At 34.6% G+C, this 26,658-nt stretch overlaps 1 protein-coding gene across 2 annotated transcripts; it reads left to right on the top strand.

Annotated features, from left to right (window-relative positions):
• Window positions 1-1,783: 1,783 nt before the first annotated feature.
• Window positions 1,784-25,874, top strand: LOC142357689 (5-hydroxytryptamine receptor 1D-like). Of its 2 annotated transcripts, none has more exons than XM_075409242.1 (5): window positions 1,784-1,814; window positions 3,599-4,938; window positions 7,950-8,052; window positions 20,217-20,370; window positions 24,943-25,873. In XM_075409242.1, the coding sequence occupies exons 2-5, from the start codon at window positions 4,584-4,586 to the stop codon at window positions 25,684-25,686; spliced, it is 1,356 nt and encodes a 451-aa protein (XP_075265357.1). In that variant the 5' UTR covers window positions 1,784-1,814; window positions 3,599-4,583; the 3' UTR covers window positions 25,687-25,873. The 2 variants fall into 2 exon arrangements, with proteins under 2 accessions (XP_075265357.1, XP_075265358.1); XM_075409243.1 differs by lacking the exon at window positions 1,784-1,814 and adding an exon at window positions 2,266-2,350 and having other exon boundaries at window positions 24,943-25,874.
• Window positions 25,875-26,658: the final 784 nt, after the last annotated feature.

Here is a 26,658-nt window from a genome sequence, read left to right as displayed (position 1 = left end):
GTCATTTCGTCACAACCCGCTAAAAAGCCCCGTGTGGATAGCGACTTCTTCACGCCCAACGCCTCAGTGGATGAAGATAACAGGGGTAGTATTAGCAATAGTAATATAGACAGCAGTAGTCGTAGTAATAGTAGTGACAGTAGCGTTTATTCCCCTCCATTAGAAGCAGTCAACTCAATTACAACAATTTCTTCCATTATAATGTCTTCTCCAAACGAAAATAACTCAATTGATGTTCCAACTCGCATACTCGCTAACATGTCTGCCAGTTCGGGGGCCACCCACGCCCACAACTTATCCTCCACTTCCATTACGACACATCCCGATTCCGCCTCCACTTTTCCTTGGGACGTCACAGTTCGGCAGTGGGCGATTGCAGTTGTGCTCTCCATCATTCCCCTCACCACTATCATTGGCAATGTGATGGTCGTGTATGCTATCAACACAGAGAAGGCACTCCAGCAGGTCCAGAACAACCTCCTCGTGTCCCTGGCCACAGCCGACTTGCTGGTTGCTATCATTGTGATGCCGATTGCTATTGCATTGGAGATCACAAGTACGTACATAGTAGACGACTACCGTTTCGGGAAAAAAATTCACCTAATTTTAGATAGGAAAAGCAAGGAAAATAACCCAAGGTACTTTATTTCCTAGACCCATATCACAGACCAGATCGGATTGTTATTTTACAAGATTCTTGAAAGAGAGAAGAATATCCTGCAATACAAATGGTTGCCTTGCAAGATCCTTCTCGATTTCTCAATATCCTTCATGAAAATGCATCATCCAGCAAGATTTTTCAAGATAACCATTGGTTTGCAAGATAATCATTCAATCTGAAGTGTGGTAAATGTAACAGCTTTACAACCGTTTTTTGGCCTTGAAATTGCACCAAAGTGAACAACTTTCATTTCTCAATTTAAGAGAAAACTAAAAATTAAAGCGTTCCTTTTTCTCTTTGTGGAAAATTTTAAACCAATAAGTAAACAATTGCATTACAATGATCTTCTGAAACAGCTAACGTTTGTTGTTTGAGAGTCATTTGATTGAATTTTGCTGTTTGAGAGACATGTTTAATGAGTTACAAAACTGCCTCTAATTGGCGGAATTGAAGCAATCAAAAGTTTCCCGAGTCGGTCACGCAGTGACTACCATACACGGATCACAGATATGTCATATGAACTCCATCCATGTATCGTCTGTGGTTCCTTAACCCCTTTTTCTCTGATCACAGTGAATCCATCAATGTAGTTTCACTGGATCAAAGAAAGTTCATAGGGAAACCAAAGAAACTATTCTTGAAAAACATATATGACATAGATCATCTACATATATATATGAAAAAACAGAAGGAGTGCACTTTAATTTTTAGTCACTATGAAACTTTTTTTCAATTCTTGGTACCCAAACTGTCGCAAATAAATGGGAGGATAGAAAAATTAGATATTTATAAAAACTTGACAAAATTATTGCTGTCACGAAAAAGTTTCTTTGAACAATTTGAAATTTTCATGTTTTTATCTGAAACTTCAATTACAATAAAATTTGAATCTTCAATTCAATAAAGCCCCACCGGGCGTACAAGGAGGCCTTCAAATATGCAATTTATTTCATGTCAAATATCAAACGCTAATAAGCCGCAATATATTTCACTTTCACTCATAAATTTTTGATCAAACACGGCTGCAAATGCATATTTACTGCTCTTCACTCAGTGATTAAATCTTTCCTTTACTCTTCTAGTACGCTAAGCTCTAATCTATACATATATCCAATTCCACACTTCTATCTAACATTATTATTAACGATCGTAAGTACGTATGTTCTATGTTTACTTTTGATATTTTGAAACTGGGTTACCTGTAAACAGACAAATATCCGACTCCCCTCCCCCAGCCCTCCCTCTTGGATGTGCGGTGCCTGTAATTTATGATAGATACTTGCGTCCCAATGATACTTTTACGATAGGTAGGATCTGTACCATAAATTTCGGATCTAATTCACCGCCTGCTGGTTTCGCAGAATATCGCGTACCTTAGATATAGTAAACTGACCCAATTTATTGATTAGAAGCCTTCTGTGTTCACAACAAACATAGGAACTGAATTTGCCCAAATAGGTGGTCAAGTTAACATTCAACTGAGATTGCCTCAAAATGTGCCTAAAAAGGGTTTCTAATTAGCTCAAAATTGTTGGTGTCAGGTTAATGTTCCAGGAGCTTATTGTTATTCAAGATTTCCCTAAAATAGACACGCCTTGTGGTTGTTTAAATCGGCCATGGCATATTTATGGTGTAATTAATCAAATATTTACCATAGGATACGGAAGAAATTAAAGCTATTTACATCAAGTAAGTGTAGGTGATTTAAGTATTTCTTTCTAGGTGAGCATAACGAGAAACTTAATTATTATCTGAATGTTCTCAATTTTAACGAAAACTGTTGAAAAGACTTTTTATTATTTTAAAAAGAAAGTATAGGCGTTTTAGACATTTTCCTTGTATTTTTGTAATTTTCATCGAGTGAAAAAAAGCATATTAGCCTGAAATGCATTGAGTTTAAAGCTTTGTTCATTCAAAAATTTCATTTAAATTTGTCAACAGACTGATTCTGAAACAAGCAGTTCCCACATTATTTTTGCTAAATTTATAGCTATGATTAATATTGTTTATTTGCTCAGCGTCTGAAAGTCTTGGTCAATGTTGTCTGATTTGTGTGTAAACTTGTGTAGTTTTGTACGAGTCATTTAAACTTGGGTAGTTTTGGAAGAGAATGTCGCCCAGAGGTGGGGGTTGATTTTGAAGAAACCTGATCCGAAGTACTTAAGTGTTTAAAAACGCCAGTGAAACGTGATCGTACCATGCAGTTTGGAGTTGAACTTTCTCCGATTTCTCACTAAGCTTAAATCGCAATGTCTCTAATTTCAATTCTTTTGATGTGTCTCCGATCTAATTTCCCATAAACTCCATTAATTTTGCCGCTTTTTCCCACCTTTCCGCCTACGCTTGTTTCCTTCTGTTCATTAACAACACTCACTCTCCTTCCAGTGTAAGCTTATAGCCTCCTGTCCCCCGTCCCCCCCCCTCTCCATCTCCTGTTCATTAATCGGAGACATATTGCTCACTTCCTCAATCGCTAATCCACAAATTTGCTTCCTAATGCCATCAAAGACCGATTTCATCAAAGTACATTTTCAGTTTACTGCAGAAGTAAAGCTGCCACCTTCTTTTCAAATTAATTGCACGCGCTTATAAAAATCAACCAGTTAAACTTGTTGTTGTTTTCACATTCCATGGATTATTTTTTTCACAATTAACTATGAATTAAATTATTTTGTTTTTGTCCGTCTGCGAATTATGAAAAATGAAAAATTCTATCGCGCGTTAATATTTTAAATACGTTATCAACCTTGGCGGTTTGTTTTCCCTCCACTTCGATCTGGTGTTCAGTCTTATTTTGACTGAACGCTTTCCTTCAATTATTAGTTGATAAATTATAGCCAGCGGCCTTTCGGCTAATTTGGCTCAAAATCAAAGCAAAATCTTGAGTTTTTTAATTGCCAGAGCAGCCAGTATGTGACAATATTTGCATTGTTTCAGCCACTGTGACAGCTTGCTAGATCATTCAAACGATAAAAGATACGATTCTAGTACCGAGTTGAGCAGACAGAACGGAAGACACCAAGTGATAAAACCTGAACTAGATAATCCGGGAAAAAATGGTTCGAAAAACGGAGAATCACATTCAATCAATAGAGAAGTAAGCCAAAGTGCAGATTTATCCTTACTGCATAAAAATTATTATTCCTTAGCAGTTAGCAACGATTCAACAAAGCCTAGTGGTTACGATGGTTATAAATCTATTAAATTACATCCCCTTGTTCGCAATTATGGCCCTGAGAATGGAAGGTCAGAAGGCGGAGGGAAATCGTGGTTAGCGGGCCCAATAACACCTAGTCCATTGTCAGTATCGCCGGCAACTCACTCACACCAAATTGTCCCCTCACCTTTTGAGGCTTCCAATTTAGCCGGACCTCCCACCACCCTAGAGACTTGGCCCACTGGAGCTAGTGGGGGGCCATTATCACCTGGTAATCATACACTTTCCGCACTTGTAAATTGTATTTATCAGCACGCTCGTTCTCACTATTACAACAACCTCCACAACTACAACACTATATCACATTTCAATCAGCTAGTCATACATCACGTGAACAAATTTCCTTACCAGATAGTATCCCAAAGTATCTCCACGCCTGCTAGTCAAAATTGGCTGCCCAAAAATTTGTCCAAAAGTGGGCACCAGTACTCGCAATTGCAAGCAACCCAAATTGACCCGGGAGGAGAAATTAACTTTCTCCGCCCTGGCAGTTATTCAATTCTGGTCATTTCGTCACAACCCGCTAAAAAGCCCCGTGTGGATAGCGACTTCTTCACGCCCAACGCCTCAGTGGATGAAGATAACAGGGGTAGTATTAGCAATAGTAATATAGACAGCAGTAGTCGTAGTAATAGTAGTGACAGTAGCGTTTATTCCCCTCCATTAGAAGCAGTCAACTCAATTACAACAATTTCTTCCATTATAATGTCTTCTCCAAACGAAAATAACTCAATTGATGTTCCAACTCGCATACTCGCTAACATGTCTGCCAGTTCGGGGGCCACCCACGCCCACAACTTATCCTCCACTTCCATTACGACACATCCCGATTCCGCCTCCACTTTTCCTTGGGACGTCACAGTTCGGCAGTGGGCGATTGCAGTTGTGCTCTCCATCATTCCCCTCACCACTATCATTGGCAATGTGATGGTCGTGTATGCTATCAACACAGAGAAGGCACTCCAGCAGGTCCAGAACAACCTCCTCGTGTCCCTGGCCACAGCCGACTTGCTGGTTGCTATCATTGTGATGCCGATTGCTATTGCATTGGAGATCACAAGTACGTACATAGTAGACGACTACCGTTTCGGGAAAAAAATTCACCTAATTTTAGATAGGAAAAGCAAGGAAAATAACCCAAGGTACTTTATTTCCTAGACCCATATCACAGACCAGATCGGATTGTTATTTTACAAGATTCTTGAAAGAGAGAAGAATATCCTGCAATACAAATGGTTGCCTTGCAAGATCCTTCTCGATTTCTCAATATCCTTCATGAAAATGCATCATCCAGCAAGATTTTTCAAGATAACCATTGGTTTGCAAGATAATCATTCAATCTGAAGTGTGGTAAATGTAACAGCTTTACAACCGTTTTTTTGGCCTTGAAATTGCACCAAAGTGAACAACTTTCATTTCTCAATTTAAGAGAAAACTAAAAATTAAAGCGTTCCTTTTTCTCTTTGTGGAAAATTTTAAACCAATAAGTAAACAATTGCATTACAATGATCTTCTGAAACAGCTAACGTTTGTTGTTTGAGAGTCATTTGATTGAATTTTGCTGTTTGAGAGACATGTTTAATGAGTTACAAAACTGCCTCTAATTGGCGGAATTGAAGCAATCAAAAGTTTCCCGAGTCGGTCACGCAGTGACTACCATACACGGATCACAGATATGTCATATGAACTCCATCCATGTATCGTCTGTGGTTCCTTAACCCCTTTTTCTCTGATCACAGTGAATCCATCAATGTAGTTTCACTGGATCAAAGAAAGTTCATAGGGAAACCAAAGAAACTATTCTTGAAAAACATATATGACATAGATCATCTACATATATATATGAAAAAACAGAAGGAGTGCACTTTAATTTTTAGTCACTATGAAACTTTTTTTCAATTCTTGGTACCCAAACTGTCGCAAATAAATGGGAGGATAGAAAAATTAGATATTTATAAAAACTTGACAAAATTATTGCTGTCACGAAAAAGTTTCTTTGACAATTTGAAATTTTCATGTTTTTATCTGAAACTTCAATTACAATAAAATTTGAATCATTTTTTAGTGACTTAAATGTGATTCATCAATGGAATTCTGAAAGAGAACTTCTGAACCATTACTGAGTTAAAGATAAATTTGCGATTCATTGATGGGATTCACTGGCAGAAGACCAAACCGGGTTACTCTCACGCCTGAAAAAAATAATGATAAAAACTTCTTCTTGCCGATCAGGTAAGCGGAGGCCATGTATAAATTTGTGTACTTGCAGACTGTTAGAGCATGTTAGAAGAAGTTACAGAAGTTGGAAACCATTGCATAGAAATACTCGAATAAACACCTTGTATAATCCTTTTTTATTTATCTTTCTAAATACAAAAAATTGTTTTTCGTAGCCGCACACTGAAGTTGATCGATGCCCTTATAAACGACATAATGGCGTTTGTAGTCGACGACATAGGGTTGTCGATTGTCATGTTCGCACTATTTTTTCAGCTTTTTTGCAATTTCTAAGATAGCTTATAAGTCGATTTCTTATAAATATCTCAACCCAACGGTTTGGGAATCATTTTGTTCTCAATGGAAAGATATTTTGTCAGAAAATCATTCTTTGGACTATAAATCAGTGGTTCACTGTCACATTGTGGATTAGAGATACTTTCAATGCGAAAAATAGATACCTAAAATGAGCGAAAACGCGCTACAAGACTTGTCACCTACTTTACAATTTTAAAGTATCTCTATTTCGCAAAAATGGCGTTTCCCCTTTTGCGAAAAATAACATACAAAGCTTGTCTCCTAATTTAGTTTATTTTATATATCTGTTTTTCGCGCGATTTTTTACTAAGGCGGAAAATTTGGGGCATACCTCTGCGGCGTAATAGTATTTGCCTAACAGAAAAACGCACAAAACTAACGAATTTCGCATGTTCTGCCGGCAATAGCTTAGTTAAATTCAACAATTTGAAATGAACCGACTAAACACACTAGTCGCTAATTTGATGTATCTGGCCCCCCAAAAAATTAAATTTTGAAATTTGTCTCTTTTTCAGAAAAAAATGAAAAAATTAAATTTTTGCAAAAACCACAAACAGTAATCTTAAAGCCAGGATGACAAAATTTTTCTGGTTGAGCGATAAACCAGTTGATTAAGCCAAAGTGATAGAGGCCATATTCTCCTCAGCCACCAAATGGTCAGGATTTTTTAGGAGACCTCTCAAAACATAACAAATGAGGGACCGAATGTTTTCCTCCTTTTAGTATTGTCCTCTTCGAGCAAAATAACCTCTTAGAGTAAAAAAGTTTGAAGGTCACCGTAATGGCATATAGAATAAGCAAAGAAATTGTGAAAATTTATGCTCCAACAGCTGACATTTTCACTCTAATGCTTTACTCTATACTGCCATGACTCAACAGAGCAATTGGAAACTTCAAAAACGGGAAATTCGTTTCACAGAAAATAAATTGCATAGAGCCATGCCTGTGTTGGTATAATATATGATGCTTTCATTGTTCAGAAATGTATTTTAACTGTTTCTGAGGTTCAAAAAAGGAAGAAACTGGAATTGTTTAATTGAATTATTTTTTTTTTCATTTTTCTCATTCGTTTTCTCAAACCAAATACAAACTTTTTCTTAATCCAATTAAACATTTATTCTTTAAGATTTATAAACTAAAACATACAATGCACTTTACTGCGGATACTGCCGACTGGAACGATCCAAGAAGTGAAATTTTTGGCTATATTTTCTCTCAATTTCTGTTTCATTTTCTCCAACCAAAATTTGAAATTTGAAAATTTGTCTTCATACCTGTGCGTATTGTCCAGATCACTCTTCAACAACTGGTTATCACGATTTCCGCGGAGGTGAAGAGTCCAACATTTTGAGTTCCAAAACTGTTGCTTTTTAACGGATCCATTTAATGGGTATAACAGATATACTGGTAGCTTGGCAGTTTCGGTGCATTTTTAGGAGCCAAATTACAAAAAATTTTACATCGGAAAATACCTTTCAGCTCTCCGTTCTGCGTAAATCCAGCATGGTTTTATTTGTTTGTGGGAATTTGTTTCAGATGAGTGGGTGTTTGGGTACTTCACGTGTGACTTTTGGAGGACGATGGATGTGATGATGTGCACTGCCAGTATTCTCCATCTATGTGTTATTGCACTTGACAGGTAATTCATACAACTCAATCACGCATTATTCTCACTTCAACCTGTTTGTTCAGCAATTTCTGCCCATTAATATGAAGTTTACTTGTAAGCTGCTACTAGAATAACACTAATTTGGGAAACTTTAATTTTAACAACTTTGGAATCGCGCCCATAATTTTGTCGCAGCATAAATATTTTTAAACAAATCTGTTGGTTTATAGCAGGGCTCTTTATAAGAATCTATTCACAGCAGGCCATACTGCTTTGTATAATATTTTTATCATCAGTTTCCTAATTTAAGCTGAGATTTCATTGATTGTTAGGGACAAAAAAGATAATAGGGCCAAAAAAGTTTTGAATACAAAAATAAGGTCAATCCGAGCTATGATGAGTTGTTTCTATTACTTCAGATATTGCACAGTAGTTTTATCGTAAGGTCAAATCGCTAGTTTTTCTGCATCTTTGGTGCGAACAATGTAATCTAAATGCCAGGAGAACAAGGAAAACTAGGAAATAGAAATCAAATAGAAAAGCTAATTTTCGATTAGTTTTCGATCAAATAGAAAAACTGGTTTACTATAAGAATTGAATAGTTTTCAAAAAAGTATTGATGTGATACCAACAAAAAAAAACAATTGCACAAAATAAAAACGTCAAAAAATCCCAATTACCGAATTTTTTTCTTTGATTTTATTTCTCGACTCAAGTTTCTTGCGACTTGCCTATTTGACTGGATGCTCAACTCCAAGCAAATAAGGCGAAAGAAAAAAGTAGGAAAAAACATTTTCAGAAGCTGTCGAAGCAATGTCTTCAATTCAGTTACAAGATTCAAAACAATTTAAAAAAATCAATGAAAACGACGTGGGAATGTTTTGTTTTTAAGTCAGCAATGCAAAGTTTATCAAAAGACGCGTATTTTGAGGGATATTATTGACAATACTTCGTAAGTAACTTCTACGCCAAAAGTCATAAGTCTCAACGCGTCACCTTTTTCCGCCAATGAATTATCTAATAACTAAAAAAGTGTTAGTGAAAGGAAACCTATTTGCTGTTTAACCTCCCTCTTGATTTTAATTAAAGGATTAAGAAGATAATGCTCCGTTGTACAACTAGCCATTGTACCGTTCACAAAAACAGTTAAATTTTTGACTTATGTATCAAGTAATTACTAATAAAATTTGGGCTAAAAAGTTCTAGACTAATTACATGCTCGAAATTGTGGAAGTGGGCTACGCTGTTACCAGTTATAAATTGAAAGCTTTTTTTTTATAAGATAGAAGCTTATTTCCCCGTTTCGCGTAATTCTCTTCCATAGGGGAAATTGTTACTATAGATTGAAATTGGTTAACTCAAAAGATTGCCACTCGTTTCCAAAAAAAGCGAAATTCACTGAAAAATGACATTTCGGACATTGAACAAGTTATAACTACAATGAGACAGTTTTTAGGACTAGGTGATTTGTTTTTTTTTAAACTTCATCCTGAATTAGCAATTCTTTAAAATTGGGCTATTTGTTTTTTTCGTCTCATAGTCACAAAAATGTAAACTTTTCAAAAGTTTTCCTTTGACATTTTTTTATGTTTTAGAAGTCGCAATATTGTTTAGCCCAGTCTTTTTTGTAGAGATATAATTGATAAAATTCTTGTGATAAAATAGTCTGTTCAAAGGTTTGGGTCTTAACTGAATATAATCATCTAAAAAGATTTTCTAAACCAACGTTGAGCTTCATTCAGCTTAGAACTGCTGGCAAAACTAGAGAAAACAAAAAATAGTGTTTTTGGTTCTGCAATATTAGAGACAATGATTTAGATTTTCCCTTTCATGCTTTTTTTACAAAAGAGTTTTCCGCATTTTTATTCTGTTTTAACCAATATTTTTTAAGGATAGACCACACCACCGAGATTTTTTCAACACTTTCTTTTGTGTTTCAATTTTATTTTAGGCTTGAGACAAGAAAGTTAAGCAGTTGAAAAAGACAAAATTCTTTCTTTTTATTTGTTACTTTCTTCATGCCTTATTTTCATTATTTTACATTGAATAACAAAAATGCTTTATAGAATTGAAAATGTTAAAAAAAAACTGAACTGAATTAACTATTTTTGCACATGTTAACCATTTTTCGCATTTTTTAATTTTCGCTTACTTTTTTGTACAAAAACTTTTAAAGTGTTTCTTTTTTGAAACATATCGTCAAATGTTGACAAGAAGCAACTACACACCTGAAATTGCTTCTGTATCCTTATGCTTGTAGACATAGTTACCAATGTATTCATTTGTGAAATTGCCGTAAAAAACTGCACGCGTAAGATGGCCCTGTTGGTATTCGAAAAAACTCTATTCAAGCATTTTTAATGGATAATTTCTCGGAATGAGTAAATCTTATTTGTTATTGAAATTGAAAATAGTATTTTTTGTTTTTTTATGGCATTATCGCTACAAGCCACTTTTAATTCATCAGTAAGGATTTTTGCCATGTTTCAAGTTTTTTGTTTCTCTTACGGATTCCCATCTATTTTTGATTCCTCTCAAAACCAAAACGCAAATGTAGTCTCTTCAGTTTTGATAATGACGACCCAAATCTTCAATGTGCGATGAGGAGGATTGTTACGCTCTAGAGCGATTTCATCAGTGGGGCACAAATTTCTCCCACCCTTCTCACTCACATTTTTGTCTTAATTTTTTTTCCAAACAAGGATGATATAGAACATTTTAAAAACCAAAAAACAAATAAACAATGACATATTAGTGAGTCGATGAAATCTGCAGTTAAGAAGACTACGAGACGAGACGTAAAACAAAATCAAATAACGACAGAAAACGTCATTACGAACGAAACTCAATGTCTTTTTAAATAAACAAATCAGAATAGCATCAAATATAGAAACAAAATTGAAAAAATACTACAAAAATTTTTGTACTTATCCTTTTTGAGACTAGGTAACAAATAAGCAATCAAAAAGAACAAAAATCGTGATTTCAAAAATTAATTTTTATTTGCTCTCAAACGAAGTTTGTAGCAATTATACTAGTCCTGTCGGTCTTTTTTATGCGATTTTTTGCTTGACCAATTTTTTGTCTAATGATTTTGACTTTTCGTCCTCAGGAACAGGATAAACAGGTAGCGCCTAGCGGGCATTAAGTGCTCTTAGAGCCTTTCAGCTCTGTTTCAGCTCAAACTGTTTGGGAGACTTATACTTAAGGTGTGAAGGGCGGCTATTATCCCCACCCCCACCCAACTGTTGATTGCCCCCACTGCTCATCTGTCCCGGTTCATCCCTAACCGTTTATAGCCACTGACGATCAATTGCTCGCTAAAAACACGCAAATTTATACTATTTTGCGATTTTGTTTAAAGTTTTTTTTGACTTTATAAAATTTATCAGCCTGGGTGTCAAGGAAACTCCTCTAGGTTTTAATAATAGGTTACTGCATAGTTTCTAGTGGTAATGGAATTGTTTCAACATTTTAACACAACAAATTTTAGCGTTTTTTGACAAAACGTGCAATTTTTTTTTCCAAATTTTTTGAAAATTAGTTTTCCTTATTCAGGTCTTTCTAAACTCAGGGGCCAGAAAACATCCTAAGGGGTCTAATAATAAGTTACTGACAAATTTCTATTGGCCATGGAATAATTTTTCAACTTTTTAATGTAACAGATTTTGGCATTTTTTTAATAAATTTTGCTTTTTGAAAATTTTGGTCGTTTTTTAAGGTTTTTTAAGCCTCAAGAGCCAAGTAACCTCATCTAGTGTGTGCAAATAAGTTACTGTATAATTTCTAGATGTAATGGAATGTCTTGCAAGATTTTAACATCAAGAACTTTACCATTTTTTGACAATTTTTGCCATTCTTTTTTCAATTTTTTGACATTTATAGTCTTTATTCAGGTGTTTTGAGACTCAAGGGTCAAAAAAACCTCCCTTAGGGTTTGATAATAAGTTACTAGAAATGATAATTAGATAAGAGAATAAGATACTGTTGACACCCCACCACTATTGTGCCCCCCCCCCCGCGTGCTGTTACCCCCCACCCCACTGTTGCCCACCCCCGCCCTTAAGGGTCAGAAAACCTCCGTTAGAGTTTGATAATAAGTTATTGGAAAATTTTTGCTGGTCAAGGAGTAATTTTTAGCAATTTTTTAAATAAAACTTGCTTTTTTTTTCAGTTTTTTGTATTTTTTTGTCATTTTTTGTCATTCTTTGTCGCTGTTATGTGACATAATGCCATCATCTCTGATCCTCATTAACAATGAGTTATAGTAAAAATGTTTTTATCGTAAATGACTCAACGTGCACTTTTTGGGAATTCATTGTTAATTGCTCTCAAATGCAATTTGTAGAAATTATGTTATTCCTGTTTGTCTCTTTTACGAAATTTTTCGCTTGTTCGACTTTCGTCGGACCATTTTGATTTTCGTTTTGAAAAATGGAATAAAGAGGTAGTGCGCAGTTTGCATTAAGTGCTCCTAGAGCCTTTCAGCTCACTAGTGTTCAATTATGCAATTCACAGAATCTGCTTTGGAGACATACTTATGGCGCGAAATGCGGTTCTTAGAGATTGACCCCACACTGTTGCCACCCCAGCAGCCCCCGGTGCAACCCCCCCCCTGCGCTGCGCTCATTTACGCCCCTTCAATTAATCTAAAGCTAGCCTCACTAAACTCCGCCTAGCTACTGACGAAGCCAACCGCTCGCCAGTCGTTTGAGAGCAATTCGCCCAACGTTAGTCGGTTATTTTCAGATTTTCTCATTTTAACCTTAAAAAAACCATTGCGAGCTTGCAATATACAGAACGTGTCATAGCGCAACAAAAATAACAACAAACACAAGAAGAGATCAAAAATTCAATTAAATTTTTTGCGAGAAAATGGTTTGGTAACTGTTAAAACCACAATCAGGTAAGTAAAATTACATTCGTTTATGTTCAATTTGCAATTTCCTTTTCTCAATAATCTTTCATTTATTGCGTGACACAAAAAGACAACAAAAAAGAAGCTCAAAGCGGTGTAAATGTCGAAATTTCACAAAAAACCTAAAAGCTCGTAGTTTCGAAGCAAAAATCTAATACTTAAAATTTTAATTAGTAATAAAAAATAAATGTCATTTCGATGTAATGAAAATGCTACTTCTTTTTGCTGAGATTAAACTTCAAGCTAACACAATTAACGTAAAGAAAGTGGTAAACCCCAAAAATCATTATTTTTCTTAAATCAAACAAAACCAAGTCACAACATAAAGAAGCCTTCTAGAAAAACAATATCAAAAAATCTAGATATAATAATTTGCGACTCCGTAGAAGGCCAATTAGACTTGTCATCAGCGGTGCTAAGTCATAAGAATGCAAACTAAATTTTTGTACTGCAGAAATCAAAATTTGACTAACATTTTAACGCAAACACATTGTTGATGCCATTAAATCATGAGCTGTTCACTGCAACTGTATTTTTTCCTTGTCCTCAATCGCACGATGGGAATTGTGATTGATTGAGTCTTGATATGAAACTATTCCGGTCTGTAAACAACAAAAAGCAAAAAATGCAAATAAGTTTTCTAAATAATGACAGCGCCAACAAAAAAATTATCAATTTTTTTTAATTTAAAAAGTTCACCAAAACTACATATACAAAAACTGCAAATATGTAAATGTTTCAAATAGTGTTAAAATAGAGAAAATCCGGCAAATTTTTTATTCCAGAACACTCACAGGAAGTAGAACTAAAACTAGCCACTTTTTGAGCAAATTTGGTCTGTGTTTTTTATTGATTTTTTTGTCTTTTATTTCCACCAAATATAAACAAAAAGGGGCTGAAAAGAATATTTGTGACATTTTGGACGAAAAACGTCATAACGTTGATTACAAAGTCAACAACACTCCCCTGTATTTAAAGTTAAAACCAATAATTCTATGATTTTTCAATGTTTTATATATTTTTTAAATCAAGGTTTTCAAGAGTTTGAGCAAAAATAGAGAAAATACTAACAAAACAGCAGAAATGAATCAGATGTTCTCAAGTGTTTAAACCTCGATAACTCCATGGAAAATTGCAATCAAAAGTAACCTTTTTAATTATATTTACTACGTTGAATGAATTTTCGAATGAAACCACTCACAACTCTCCTCTCTACGGTGAATATATGGATCGGCGAAAATTGACTGAACAAAAAAATCCAGTTGAGCATATAGTTCCTCCCCCGCAGCTCGGTTGTTGCAAAACCTTTTCATGTAACATTCTCACTTTCTGTAGCCTGTTCTCCAAAAAATTTAACTCCGTTAGAAATCAAGACATCCGTTAATTGGAAGTTAAGAAAGGGAAATATTTGAACCAATTTTTGTTTTAACCTTGATTGCATGTAGATGAAAAGTGTCGCGAACATTACTTGCGCACGAACATTAGCGAGCCGCTATTTTTTTTATTTAGATTTGTTTTTATTTAGATGTACTTGGCAAACAGAACAAAAATCAGGAAAAAGTTGTACTTGGTAATAACTTGAACCATATTGTAGCAGAGAGAATATATGGTTGCGGGAGACGAAATTTAATTTTACTTGCAGATGAAAATACAAATAGTCAAACAAATAGTTTGTTTGTCAAAAGAGAACTTGATTGTCCAAAGAATATCTTAGTAGCAGAAAAAGTTCGACTGTGGCAGATAGTTTGTTATGAACAGGTGATTTTGTAATTAGAATTGTCCTTGAGTTCCAGAATGGTAAACTTCACAGGCCATTATAGTTGCACTGTTGGCTACAATTTACATATACCTACGTATGGGATACAAATGAAATTGAGTTGTTCGACTTGTTATTATTTTGACAGTTATTGACTGTCTGGAATTCTAGGAGGTCTACTAACTGTTTCCTCTCTCCCCCCACCTGCCACCGATCAAATTCCAGATCAAGAGTGAAAAGTTTCGGTTACATTAATTGAAACCTTGTTTTGACAAACTGTCATTTCGATCTCCAAAACGCACTGCCTCCAGCCTCTCATGCGCGTTTTAGCTTTGAAGCAGTTGATTGCCCTAATTTGGTTTCCTTAGGGCAATTAAGTTTGGAAATGAGTTGTCACCGTGTTGTGACTGTGAGGCAAGGTTGAACCAAGACCAGCTATTTCAACAGTTCAATCTTGAAAGGCCATTATTGAAAGTTCATGCTCGATCTTAATATAATCGAGTCATCTAGTTAGCACAGAATCACTTATTCCCCCACACGAGACTTCCTTCCAAATTTCTGGGATTCATAAACTATTAATGCATACATATCCGTTTTTATTAATAAAGGTTTGAATTTTCACGAGGTAAAATTTCATATACACTAGTTTGCATCTGTTTTTATTCAATTCTCCACTTGTCAAGCAAATACGTTTCCTCAGAAAGATCCTCTCTTTGTTTATTTGCGGGAAATCCGGGAAAATTTGAAAAAGAAGCGTCGTGTGCGTCCAGGCGTGACTGGTGCTTGAATAAACCCTGACGATGATATCGCGAAGGTCTACCTAAATAGGCACTTTCAGTTTTAAGCAAGCGTGTGACTAAATTCCATATCGCTACATAAATACATGCGATTTACGAAGATTTTTTGGAATTGGGTTACATTTGCTATTTATGCTAGTTTTGAATCCGTAAATGCTTTCTGCAAATATGTACTTCTCAACTTTAATACGTGGGAAAATACAATTTTGTGGAAACTGCAACGGATGCAGCTTCAAAGTAACCAAATCACGATGGCGAAGTCAGATGCAATGACATTTAAGTATATTTCTACGGTATCATGACCTCTAACGCCATGTCCCTGTCAGTGTTGACTAATAGCACATATTGCATCAAAAATTAGCCTCAAATGTCCTAAAAATGACTGAAAAACATAATGATGGATAGAAGCAGAAAAAAAGTTTCTTTGAAGAAATGTTTAACTGATTTTTTGCTAGGAACACATTTCAAAAGAAGTAGGAATTACCAAAATCAAAGTCATCAAAGATTTGATAAAAAGTAAGCAATAAACCAAAAACAAAAAACCATTCCTTTCATAAGCATACTTCACTTATGATGAAACAAACAGGGGCCTTTGATAAACTTCTATTAACAATATGTAAAATTTTTCGTTATTTTGCATTAGTACCGTCTGGTAAAGTAACCCCACTTTCATAGATTTAATTTTACAGAAAACAAAATAAGCAACACACATTGACAAGCTATAATTTGACAACAAAGCATATTGTGGAACAAAATCGAATACGAAGGCTCGTTAATGTGCGTTGGCAGATAATGTTCTGACCCCACTCACTCACATTTTAGACCTAATTGTTTTCCAAATGAGAAAGATAAAAATTCGAACATGTTTGGTGTGTAAATTAAAGAAAATTGCTTTGAAATACAACCAATGAAAATACTACGGACTACGAGACAAGACGACAAAATCAAATAGCAACAACAAACAATAAAAACAACCAAAACTCGATGTCAACTTAATAACTAAATAGCAAAGTCACAATATCATCAGATAAAAACAAGACTAAAAAATACAACTTTGTTCAATAAAAATTATATGAGAGCTGTCTCTAATGAGAACACGTGACAACTAGGCAAAACAGAACAAAGAAGGGGCAAAAGTAAAGAATACGTTCATAATTTTTAAAAAACAAGTAATTCAAAGTCATGAAAACTATTAACTATCAATTGAACTCATTAAATAGGTTTAATTTTTCTTTCATACCTCAATGAGAAAACCATTGAGACTGCCATTGTTCAGAATACGTCATACGACTCCCACTCAAATGTTCAATTATATTTTGAGTTCAGACTGTTTCGAAGCCTCTTAAACCATAATCAATTCAATGATTGCCCTCTCAACGCTATTTATGTGATATACTGCTTATAATTAATGTGATGATGTATCAAGGCGGCTCGGTAATGTGCGATTGTCCATAAAGTTGCGACCCCGCTCATCCACAATTTTGGCATAATTTTCTACCAAATGAGGAACTGATAGAAAAACCCAAAAATTATTTTTAGGAAGTATTTTTAAAAAAATTGTGTACGAACGATTAGATAGCCTCCAAAGCAAATAACTCAATGGAGTAAAAATTGATGCAGTAGATTGCTGTGACATGCCAATATTTAGAAAATGAGTCAAGACGAACAGCAAAATCAAACAACAACAACAACAACAACAACAACAACAACAACGACAAGAAACATTATTTCAAACATTAATTACATCAAAAACTTTATGTCCGTTTTAAAAAACAAATTTATTAACAAAGTCAACATACCGTCAGATAAACCTTACCGTCAGGTAAAAATTGAACAACGTGTATCATCAATCACCAGAAAATGTATGGGACCAGTCCATAAAAACGTTTGTTAACAATTAGGCAAAAAAAAGAGAAGAAAAACAGTAAAGTTAAAAATTTCGCTTATTTTTGTTAAACAATTAGCATCAAAGTAATGAAAACCATTAGAAATCAAGTAAAATATCCCAAAGATTTACCATTACCAATGCTTTTATAGCAGAGCATTAGGACCTGTCCTTATTAAATTTTTTATGAGGCTAAAAAGAACAACAAAAAAAAACAAACGAAATTTCAATTGAAATTTGACAGAAAACGCTGTCAAAACCGTCAAGCCATGTTTTGGCCCTCAAAAAATATTTTAATGCGCTTTCTTAAAACGCCAATAATGTATTATTTGGCCATTCTTTAGTATGACTAGGTAACAAGTAGACAAAAAAGAGAAAAGGGCAAAAGTATGTATTACTTTTGATTTTTTTTCGAAACAAAATTACATCCAAAGTCATGAAAGAAAATAATTACAAAATGAAATATTTAAACAGGGTCTTTTGTTCATTCTCAAGAAGCCCTTGAGGCCTGCAAATATCCAGAATATGTCTTGAGTCTACCAAAGAACGTCAAATATGACAAAAATCAAGTTAATTTAATTTTTTTGTCAAAAACCGGTGTCGAAGACAGTAGGGTCATAACGAATTCTTTAAAAAATATATATTTTGGGACACCAATCGCTTTGGACACCTTCTCTTGATACCCACAATGCACTATGTGACCTGTAATTAACGAGATAACGAGGTAACAAAAAGAAAAAACAAAAGAACAAAATTGCGAAGTTAAAACGTTTTTTTTTAGCTTTGGAAAACGATTGTTTTCAAAGTCATGAAAGACATCAGCTATCTATTAATATCAGAATATCGGCCCATATATTTTTCCATGAAAATCCAATGAAACCTATCACTATACAGGAAATTTCATAAGACCGAAACGACAAAGTAAAAATGACAGTTATAGACAAAATTAAAAAATTCAATTAATTTCTTCAAGAAAGAAGTGTCAAGGCCGTTAAAACGATAATCTATATCTTTCAGGATTTTTTTTATGTCTAATTGTGTCGTATTGTGAGCGCTAATAATGTGATATGAGAACAGTCAACATTGTGATAATGTGACAAAACTAGAAAACGTGAAAAACTGGCAGATATCTAAAAACAAAAAATCTTCAATCTAGTAGTATCAAAGCCAGAAAACATTAACTTCAGAATTAGAACAGCAATTAAGACTTAAATTTTAAATGAGCAGCATGAAGAAGCATTCTTTCTTTGCTAACACTAAGCTACAAGTTGACCAAATTAAGAAAAAAATAGAGGAAAATTTCATTAGGCCAATTTTTATTTTAAAATCAATTCTTTTTAAAAGTCGAAAAAACCATAAATTTTCAAATAAAAAACTAAATGCATTAACTTGGAGCTGCTTAGGGAGCCAATCGGACCTATCACTCCTGAGCTTTGATTCGATATATTCTGTTCTTTATTAATAAAAAAGGTCTTCTTTTTTCAAAAAAAAAGACCGACTGATTACAATCCGAATTCTTTTTGGATTGTAATAGTGCAAGATTGGCCCAAATCTAACCTTGCTATTGCTTATTGTCCGTTAGGTACAACTGATTGTTCAAATATTGCAGATATAGATAATTTGTTAGTTGAAAACTCAAAAAAAATATTCTGCTTTTTCGATAATCAACGAGTAAAGTTAGCAAAAAACGGCAAAGTTTTAACTACAGAGCACTCTAAGCGAAAGTTGAAGTAGGAATAGCCCCCTTCTGAGTTTACTAAGATTTTATTAGTGTTCTTTGGGGTGTACTGCCGGCAAATTTAATCAAAGTGGACTCAAGTAGCTTATTTCGTGCGGTTTTTGATGAAAAAGGCTGAATTTTGAAATATTTAGCCAGAATTTTTGATCAAAAAATTAAATCAAAATAATCAACAATGCTTGTTTGTCTTTAAAAATAAAATCAACGAAACTATTTTTAAAAATTTTAATAAATTTTAGCAAAATTGACGAAAATTTTTGCAAAAATTTCGGAAAATGTGAATAAAAACAACGTGAATTCACTCTACTTTTCTCAGAAATTTAAACCTCGATAACTCCCTGTAGAAAACGAAATTTTAATTCCATATTGTACTCTGGACGAGTTTTCTAATGATACCAGTCTCAACTTTCTACGATGAATATATCGATCGGCGAAAATTGACTGAACAAAAAAACCCATTTGAGTATATAGTTCCTCCCCCCTCAAGAGGGGTCGGATCAACAAGACAACAAAAAAGATTCTAAAAATGGACAAATTTCCTAAATTAAAAATTTAAAGAAAACGCCAAATATTAGAGCCACAAAACGATTACTTAAAACGAGAAACCGAAATGAAGTTTTATTTCAATTGGAAAGAAGATGCAAACTCTCTTTGCTGAGGCTGAGCTTATAAATTGGAACCATCGTTGCTTATAGTGACAGTTTCCGACCTATCAACAATTTCTTACGTTTTAAACTGATATGTTTTCTCACAATCACAAACGAACATACCGACATTTTTCTACGTTTAAGCCAAAACATCTATCATGTTTAAAGTTAGGTTTTTTTCAACGGCCCCGGACCTGAGTATCATAATATTTCAGTACTGAATCATAGTATTTTTATTATGATTCTTAATATGCCCAGAGTTCTGATCATGACACTTTATAGACATTTCATGGTAAAATTCATAGCAAAATTCTGAGCTCATTCTGGACATAATGAACTTATTCTGGGCTCAGTCTGAACATAATGAATCGATTTCCGAACATAATGAATCGAACCGCGCGGTTCCTACGTTTCCAATAGACTATTTCTAGAGTAGGCTGTGTGTGCATGCAGGTTCTGGGCAATATCGAAGCCATTCGACTATGGGATGCAGCGGACGAAAGGTCTCATCTCCAAACTGATAGTGGCAATATGGGTGCTGAGCTTCATCATATCACTGCCCCTGGCCACCATTTGGAGGGATGAGGGAAGAGGACACAACGGACAGGTACACCATCCAAACACCATATATGGTCATCATTTACATCAACCCAAAATATATACATAAATCTTAGTGTAACGGCTGCTATCTGACTACGTTTCCAGAATAACTTTACGCCGCTGGTTCGTAAATCTTTTAGGTCCCGAACTTTCAGATCAAAATATCAATAAAAGTATTATTCAACGAGTTTCAAGTTGCAACCGAGACGAGAGTTTGAAATAATATTTGATTGAAATTGTGATCTGAAAGTTCGGGACCTAAAAGATTTACGAACCAGCGGCGTAAAGTTATTCTGGAAACGTAGTCAGATAGCAGCCGTAACACTTAGCACTTTTTTTTCGAAATGTAATTTGCGATTCGAAACGACAGTGCTGAATATTATTACCTAATTGAGAGCGGAGTATAATCATGTGAGATCTGTCAAAGTGATCTTAATATTGCCAAATTTTGCAAAAAGATTTCCATCTTGCAAGATAGTCATCCCGAGAACATATTTTTGAGCTTTTATGTTCTTAATAAGACTCAGCGTCGCCCAACAAGTTTTGACAATTTTCTTGCCCGATTTGTAAGATTTTTGGCTCATAATTGATTGGACAAATGTTTCACATATGAACAAATTAGACTGTTAATGAATATAAATGGTGATACAAATTGTCTCCAAATTAGCATTTAACACAGTTTAATAGAATTAAAATCAAATTTGATATAAAAAACATAAAACCTTTTGCTAGATTCGGTTTAAGCTTCTGCATGGCGTATTTATTTATTCTAACCTTAAAAACACATTTAAGGTTCAATCATATGCAACCTTAAAAACAGGATTACAACAGAAAGGGTTCAATTAGGAGATGTTATGATATATTTCATCGGTGCTGTACCAGGAGGCACGTCAGTGGGCAAAGGGTAGCCCAGGCGTATTGTGCCAAAGGAAATACAACTCAAGTGTTTTTGAAACACCACTAACACTGTCGTCAGTGAAGCAAGCTGATTAGTTTGTTTCTCTGACGTCCGGCTACAGCACCACCAACACCACACATTTCATATTAACTGAAGGCGGAACACCGCAAACGTGCTCCGATTTCGGGGAAGAAAGTGAACTTGTTGCAATTTGGGAAAGAAAGTAAAGTGCAATTATGGAAATGGCGTAGGCAGTAATATCAGAGCTCAGGGTAAGACAAGCTTCTCCCTGTACATAGTTGTCTGTTGGTTCGAGACACTGTATCAATAGGTGAATCCTAAAAGCTTGTTTCGGGAAAACAATTGTCGCCTTTATCTGATTCATTTGATTACTCAGTGAGCCCTGGCTACATTATTCCAACAATGCAAATGCAAACAGTATTTTTGCACCAATCTTAACTCTGAGCACGGAATATTTTTCTGTTGTATAAAATTTGTAGCTACACTAAAAATATAATAAGGAGAATCGGTACGAGAATATTTGTCCATAATGTTCCAACCCGCCTAATAATAAACAATGTATAATTCATTAAAATGAAACTTACCCTCGCTCTCGATATTAATCTCACTTAAATTTAAGGAAATGGTTTATTGACGGAGTGTTGTATTCTAATTTGGCCATTAGTTTTTTTCCAGATTGATTAAAGTAGCCTGTTTTTTGTTTTAAAGCGACAGCAGCTGGCAAATAATTTGGTTTTCAGTCCCTCTTTTAATTTTATGATTTGGGGTTCTTCACATCACCATTGATAGTATATCATGTATATTAAAAAATCATTTTCGGCAGATTGGAAGAGAAAAGCTGCCGTTGAATCCCATCGCCACGATTGAGATCAAAACAAGAACAGAAAAAGTTGATTTCTTTTTTAGTTACAAATTTTATACCACAGCAAAAGATTCCGTTAAAAAATCATTTTCGGCAGATTGGAAAAGAAAAGTTGCCGTTGAATCCCATCGCCACGATTGAGATTAAAACAAGAACAGAAAAAGTTGGTTTCTTTTTTAGTTACAAATTTTATACCACAGCAAAAGATTCCGTTAAAAAATCATTTTCGGCAGATTGGAAAAGAAAAGTTGCCGTTGAATCCCATCGCCACGATTGAGATTAAAACAAGAACAGAAAAAGTTGGTTTCTTTTTTAGTTACAAATTTTATACCACAGCAAAAGATTCGGTTAAAAAATCATTTTTGGCGGATTGGAAAAGAAAAGTTGCCGTTGAATCCCATCGCCACGATTGAGTTTAAAACAAGAACAGAAAAAGTTGGTTTCTTTTTTAGTTACAAATTTTATACCACAGCAAAAGATTCGGTTAAAAACTCATTTTTGGCGGATTGGAAAAGAAAAGGTGCCGTTGTATCCCATCGCCACGATTGAGATTAAAACAAGAACAGAAAAAGTTGATTTCTCTCTAAAAAAGACACTCTAAATGAGTTGATTTCTCTATTTTGGTTTATTTCCGTATTGAAAACGCTCACTGTTTTAACAATGAGACTTAACAGGGGTCAATATCAAAAGTGATAGGCATTAGATATGTTAACTACCACCAAAGATTTGATAGTGGTAATCTGTACCTTCGCTTTATGGGTTTACATGGGAGTCGCGAAACAAGTTTTCGTTTGCTAAAAACACTTCGCTGAAAAAATCTTGAAAACAATCGAAAAAAGTGCTCTGAAAAAGATTGAAAGAGCCTGACTTGATTTGCAGATGTATTGTGTATACAAGCCAGAGCGATAAGAAATAATGTCATGCTTACAAAACACAGTAATTAAAAGATCAGTAATTTAAATGTGTTACGGTAATTAGAAAAATTAATGATCAAAAACCAAAAACTCAGCTTAAATCGTGCAAAATTTGATATCAGCTTCTTCAATATCATGGCTTCTATTTCAAAAAAATAGCAACTAGGTTTGAACAGAATTATTCCAGCTAAAAAACTTTTTCTTGCAATATAAGTGACAAAATAAACGGCAGTCAATAAACAAATGTCGAAGCTTTAGTGTTCACCAAGGTTTTATAGATTCTCTTAATATTTTTAGGTGTCTCCAACTTCGAAACTGACATAGTAAAGGCTAAAGCCCACAAAAAGTCGCAACCTATAAAGAGTCTTTAACAACAACTTCAAGAAAAAATTACATTATGTCAAAATCAAAACTCAAAAAATTAGAAATAATTAGCCAACGAAATTAAATTTTACTGAAGTTCTCGAAAAAATTGTCATTAAAACCAATTATTTGCTGCTGAAATTTGTGAATTATTTCACGTTCAAGCACATATTGAAAAGTATCTTTTGCCCGTTTTGTCTGAAAACTTTTCATAAACTATTACAGTTTTTCGTGTTGAATTCTTATTAAAAACAGACATTAAAATAAAATGTAGCTTTGAAAAAACAATTGTTATCTTTGATTAACGTTCAGTTTAGGATCCTTTTAAAAAAAACTTGACTAGTCGACCGAAAGATGTTTAAATCATCATTTTGGTTTAAAAACTCAAAAAGTGACCTTTGCCTTATAATTGGGCCTTCCAGCAACTGCAGCACGCTAAGGACTTAAAGTGCTGTTAACACAATTTTATGTATTTTATTTTGACGTGATGTCCGATCAGTATTATCTGTTCATCTTTTTGGAAAGTCTGAAATCAGGGAAGAAATTTGATTAAAAAATACAGCGCATGTATCACATTGAAAAAAAACTAGTACCGCTGTAAGATCTGGCTTAGAAGACGACGACAGTTATTAATAAACTGTTTAAAAAATAGTGATTGGATCTGTGAAATGATCAAATAAGCCCTGATTGTGTGAAAAGGAAGAAAAGTAAACAGTTTTGAAAAGTTTGCTCAAATTTGATAAAAGTACAAATTTGCTAGAAATTTACAATTTTTTCTACAATCGATTTAGTTCCTCAACAGGTTTGCATTGATGTCATTTTTCGGCAATAATCGGCAATGGCACAATAGCGCAACAGGAATCGGTGAGCCAAAAATTAATTGAGAACAAAGTAGTGCTGACATAAGATGTTTAGTATACTAGCTAGTTTAGTATACTTATAATGAAGAGTTGCTGGAGAGAAAACTTGAAGTTAGTAAATGCGTCGCGTTTGGAATGGACTTGAAGTAAACTTTTGGCAATCAAAAAAATATCTCCTATTATTTGTTTTTCTAGAATTTACAATATCATTTGTGCAGCAGCGTTGAACAGTTTGTTTCTCTCTCTTACAACTGCTGCCTCATTGAAAATATTCTTAAGAAAAATAATACCGGAAAATTTTTTGAATTATAAGCAATCGCCAATAGACCAGACAAAAAAATCGTTTTCCATAGGCTCTGCTTCAATTCCGTCTAACAATAAAATTAGAAAGTTGACTTTTCAATCTAAACGCGATTTCCCTCGGCTTCATTTTCAGCTTAAATGTTTCTGCAATGACTTCGAAGATGAGAGAAACAACTAAACTAATTTGAAGGAATTGCCAGATGTAAAGAAATATGAACAACAGCCTTGAAAGACCTTGAAGTTTTTAAAACGGAATTTGAGCTTATGTTCTCTAATGGTTTTAAAAATTCTCTATTATTTGAACTAGAATCGTCTCATAAGTTGATGTCTGAACTGAGATGTGACTTGACTGTTTCAGGACTGTGTTCTGATCGACAACATAGCTTACATCGTCTATTCTGCCACTGGCTCATTCTACGCACCTCTCCTACTCATGGTAGTTCTATACATCCGGATATACCAAGTGGCTGCCCAGAAGAGTAAAGCCAGGAGAAAGAAAACCCACAACACCCTACGCCACTTAGCCCTGGGCGGAGTTGCTCTGCATGCCACTAGTGTACATGTCCAACCCGGGGGTACAACATCCGCAACCCCCGATAGAGGTAGAAAGAAATCTTCTTTCAATAACGGAGGCATTAATTCAACCGAGCTCTCAGTTATTGGTGAGGTTGAGGAGCCAATTACCCGTAAAAAAGACTCGATATCGTCGGCAACAGGAGCCCTGAATACAACGCAAAAGAGGTCTGAAATGTCATTTTCAGAGCGCATTTCTTGTTCCGCAAGCGGAGTTGTCATCAGTTTGAAAAAGAACCCCGCAAGGTCGCTGATTAGTTTGAAGAAGGAACAAAAAGCGGCCAAGACTCTGGGTATCATTTTGGGTTCATTCATTGCGTGCTGGTTGCCATTTTTTATTCTCTACTTAAGCGGACCCCTTTTAGATTACTTCAGTCTTTCGGCGCCCGTGTGGGTCTTTAAACTCTTCACGTGGCTTGGGTATCTGAATTCTTGTTGCAACCCCATTATTTATACTATTTTTAACAAAGAATTCAGGCAGGCTTTCCAGAAAATATGCAAGAAAGTTTGCTGCACAATTCGGCGATAGTTTTGTGATCAATGTTTAATGTTTAGTTTCGCTAAAAGAGATTTGCAGTTCTTGAATTGTTCACTATAGTTTTGATGGTGCCCGAAAAGTTGAATTTTGGTAATGAAGTTTATAAATTTCTGTTTAAGTGGCTATAGCTTTTAGTTCTGTATATAAAATTTACAACTTCAGCTCAATTATTTTTGCGACAATCTGTGATTAGAACAAAAATCCACGTGATGCTATTTTTGAGATGAGTTAACCAAGGCAGAGGAAAATTAGCTCAATATAAACTATTCTATTTTTTGTCCGCTGATATGTTGCATAATTAAGAAAATAACTACACTTATACGCGACAGTAGTTATTAAAGTTCTACAGTTATGTTAGACATTCTGCGTGTCGGAAGATCAAAAAATTGGCCTATTGGTTTCGGAGTTTTTTTCTCAAAATATTGGTAAGTACAGATTGTGAGTTTCCCTTTCTTCGAGGCAGTTCAGGAAATTATGCAAATCCAGAATTATTTTAGTGAAGTCATCCTTAAAAACTCTTTACAAAAAGACAAATTTTTGATATGAAATTTCGTAAAGATTTCCAATAAAAGATAGCAAGTTTTTGTAAATGATTACTAAAGGATCATCATATAAGCTGCTTTTTTCTGCCGTATAGCTGAATACTAGCTATCTTTATGCAATATTCTTACAAGATAAAAAATTTTACCAGATACCAGCAAATTATCTGGCCTGACACTAATATAGGTATTTTGATGCCAGATTCGTACAGGATAGCAATTTGAATCGCAGATTTTTAGAAAGTACCACTTTTCTCCCGGGTTTCAACAAAACTTTTTTGCAAGCAGTTCTTACAACCTAAAGTGCGAACAAACAATTGCAATGTTTTAAACGCTCTTCAAAAAGGCAATGCGAATGTTAATGTTAATTTCAGTTCAATTTTTTGTCAGTTTTAAATCATTTGAGAATTTCACTCCTAATTTT

Source organism: Convolutriloba macropyga, unplaced genomic scaffold, assembly GCF_964194025.1.
Source record: "Convolutriloba macropyga unplaced genomic scaffold, txConMacr16.3 SCAFFOLD_802, whole genome shotgun sequence".
Taxonomy (NCBI): Eukaryota; Metazoa; Xenacoelomorpha; order Acoela; family Convolutidae; genus Convolutriloba; species Convolutriloba macropyga.
The sequence above is the reverse complement of the archived record's forward strand: the minus strand, read 5'-3'. Positions and strand labels throughout refer to the sequence as shown.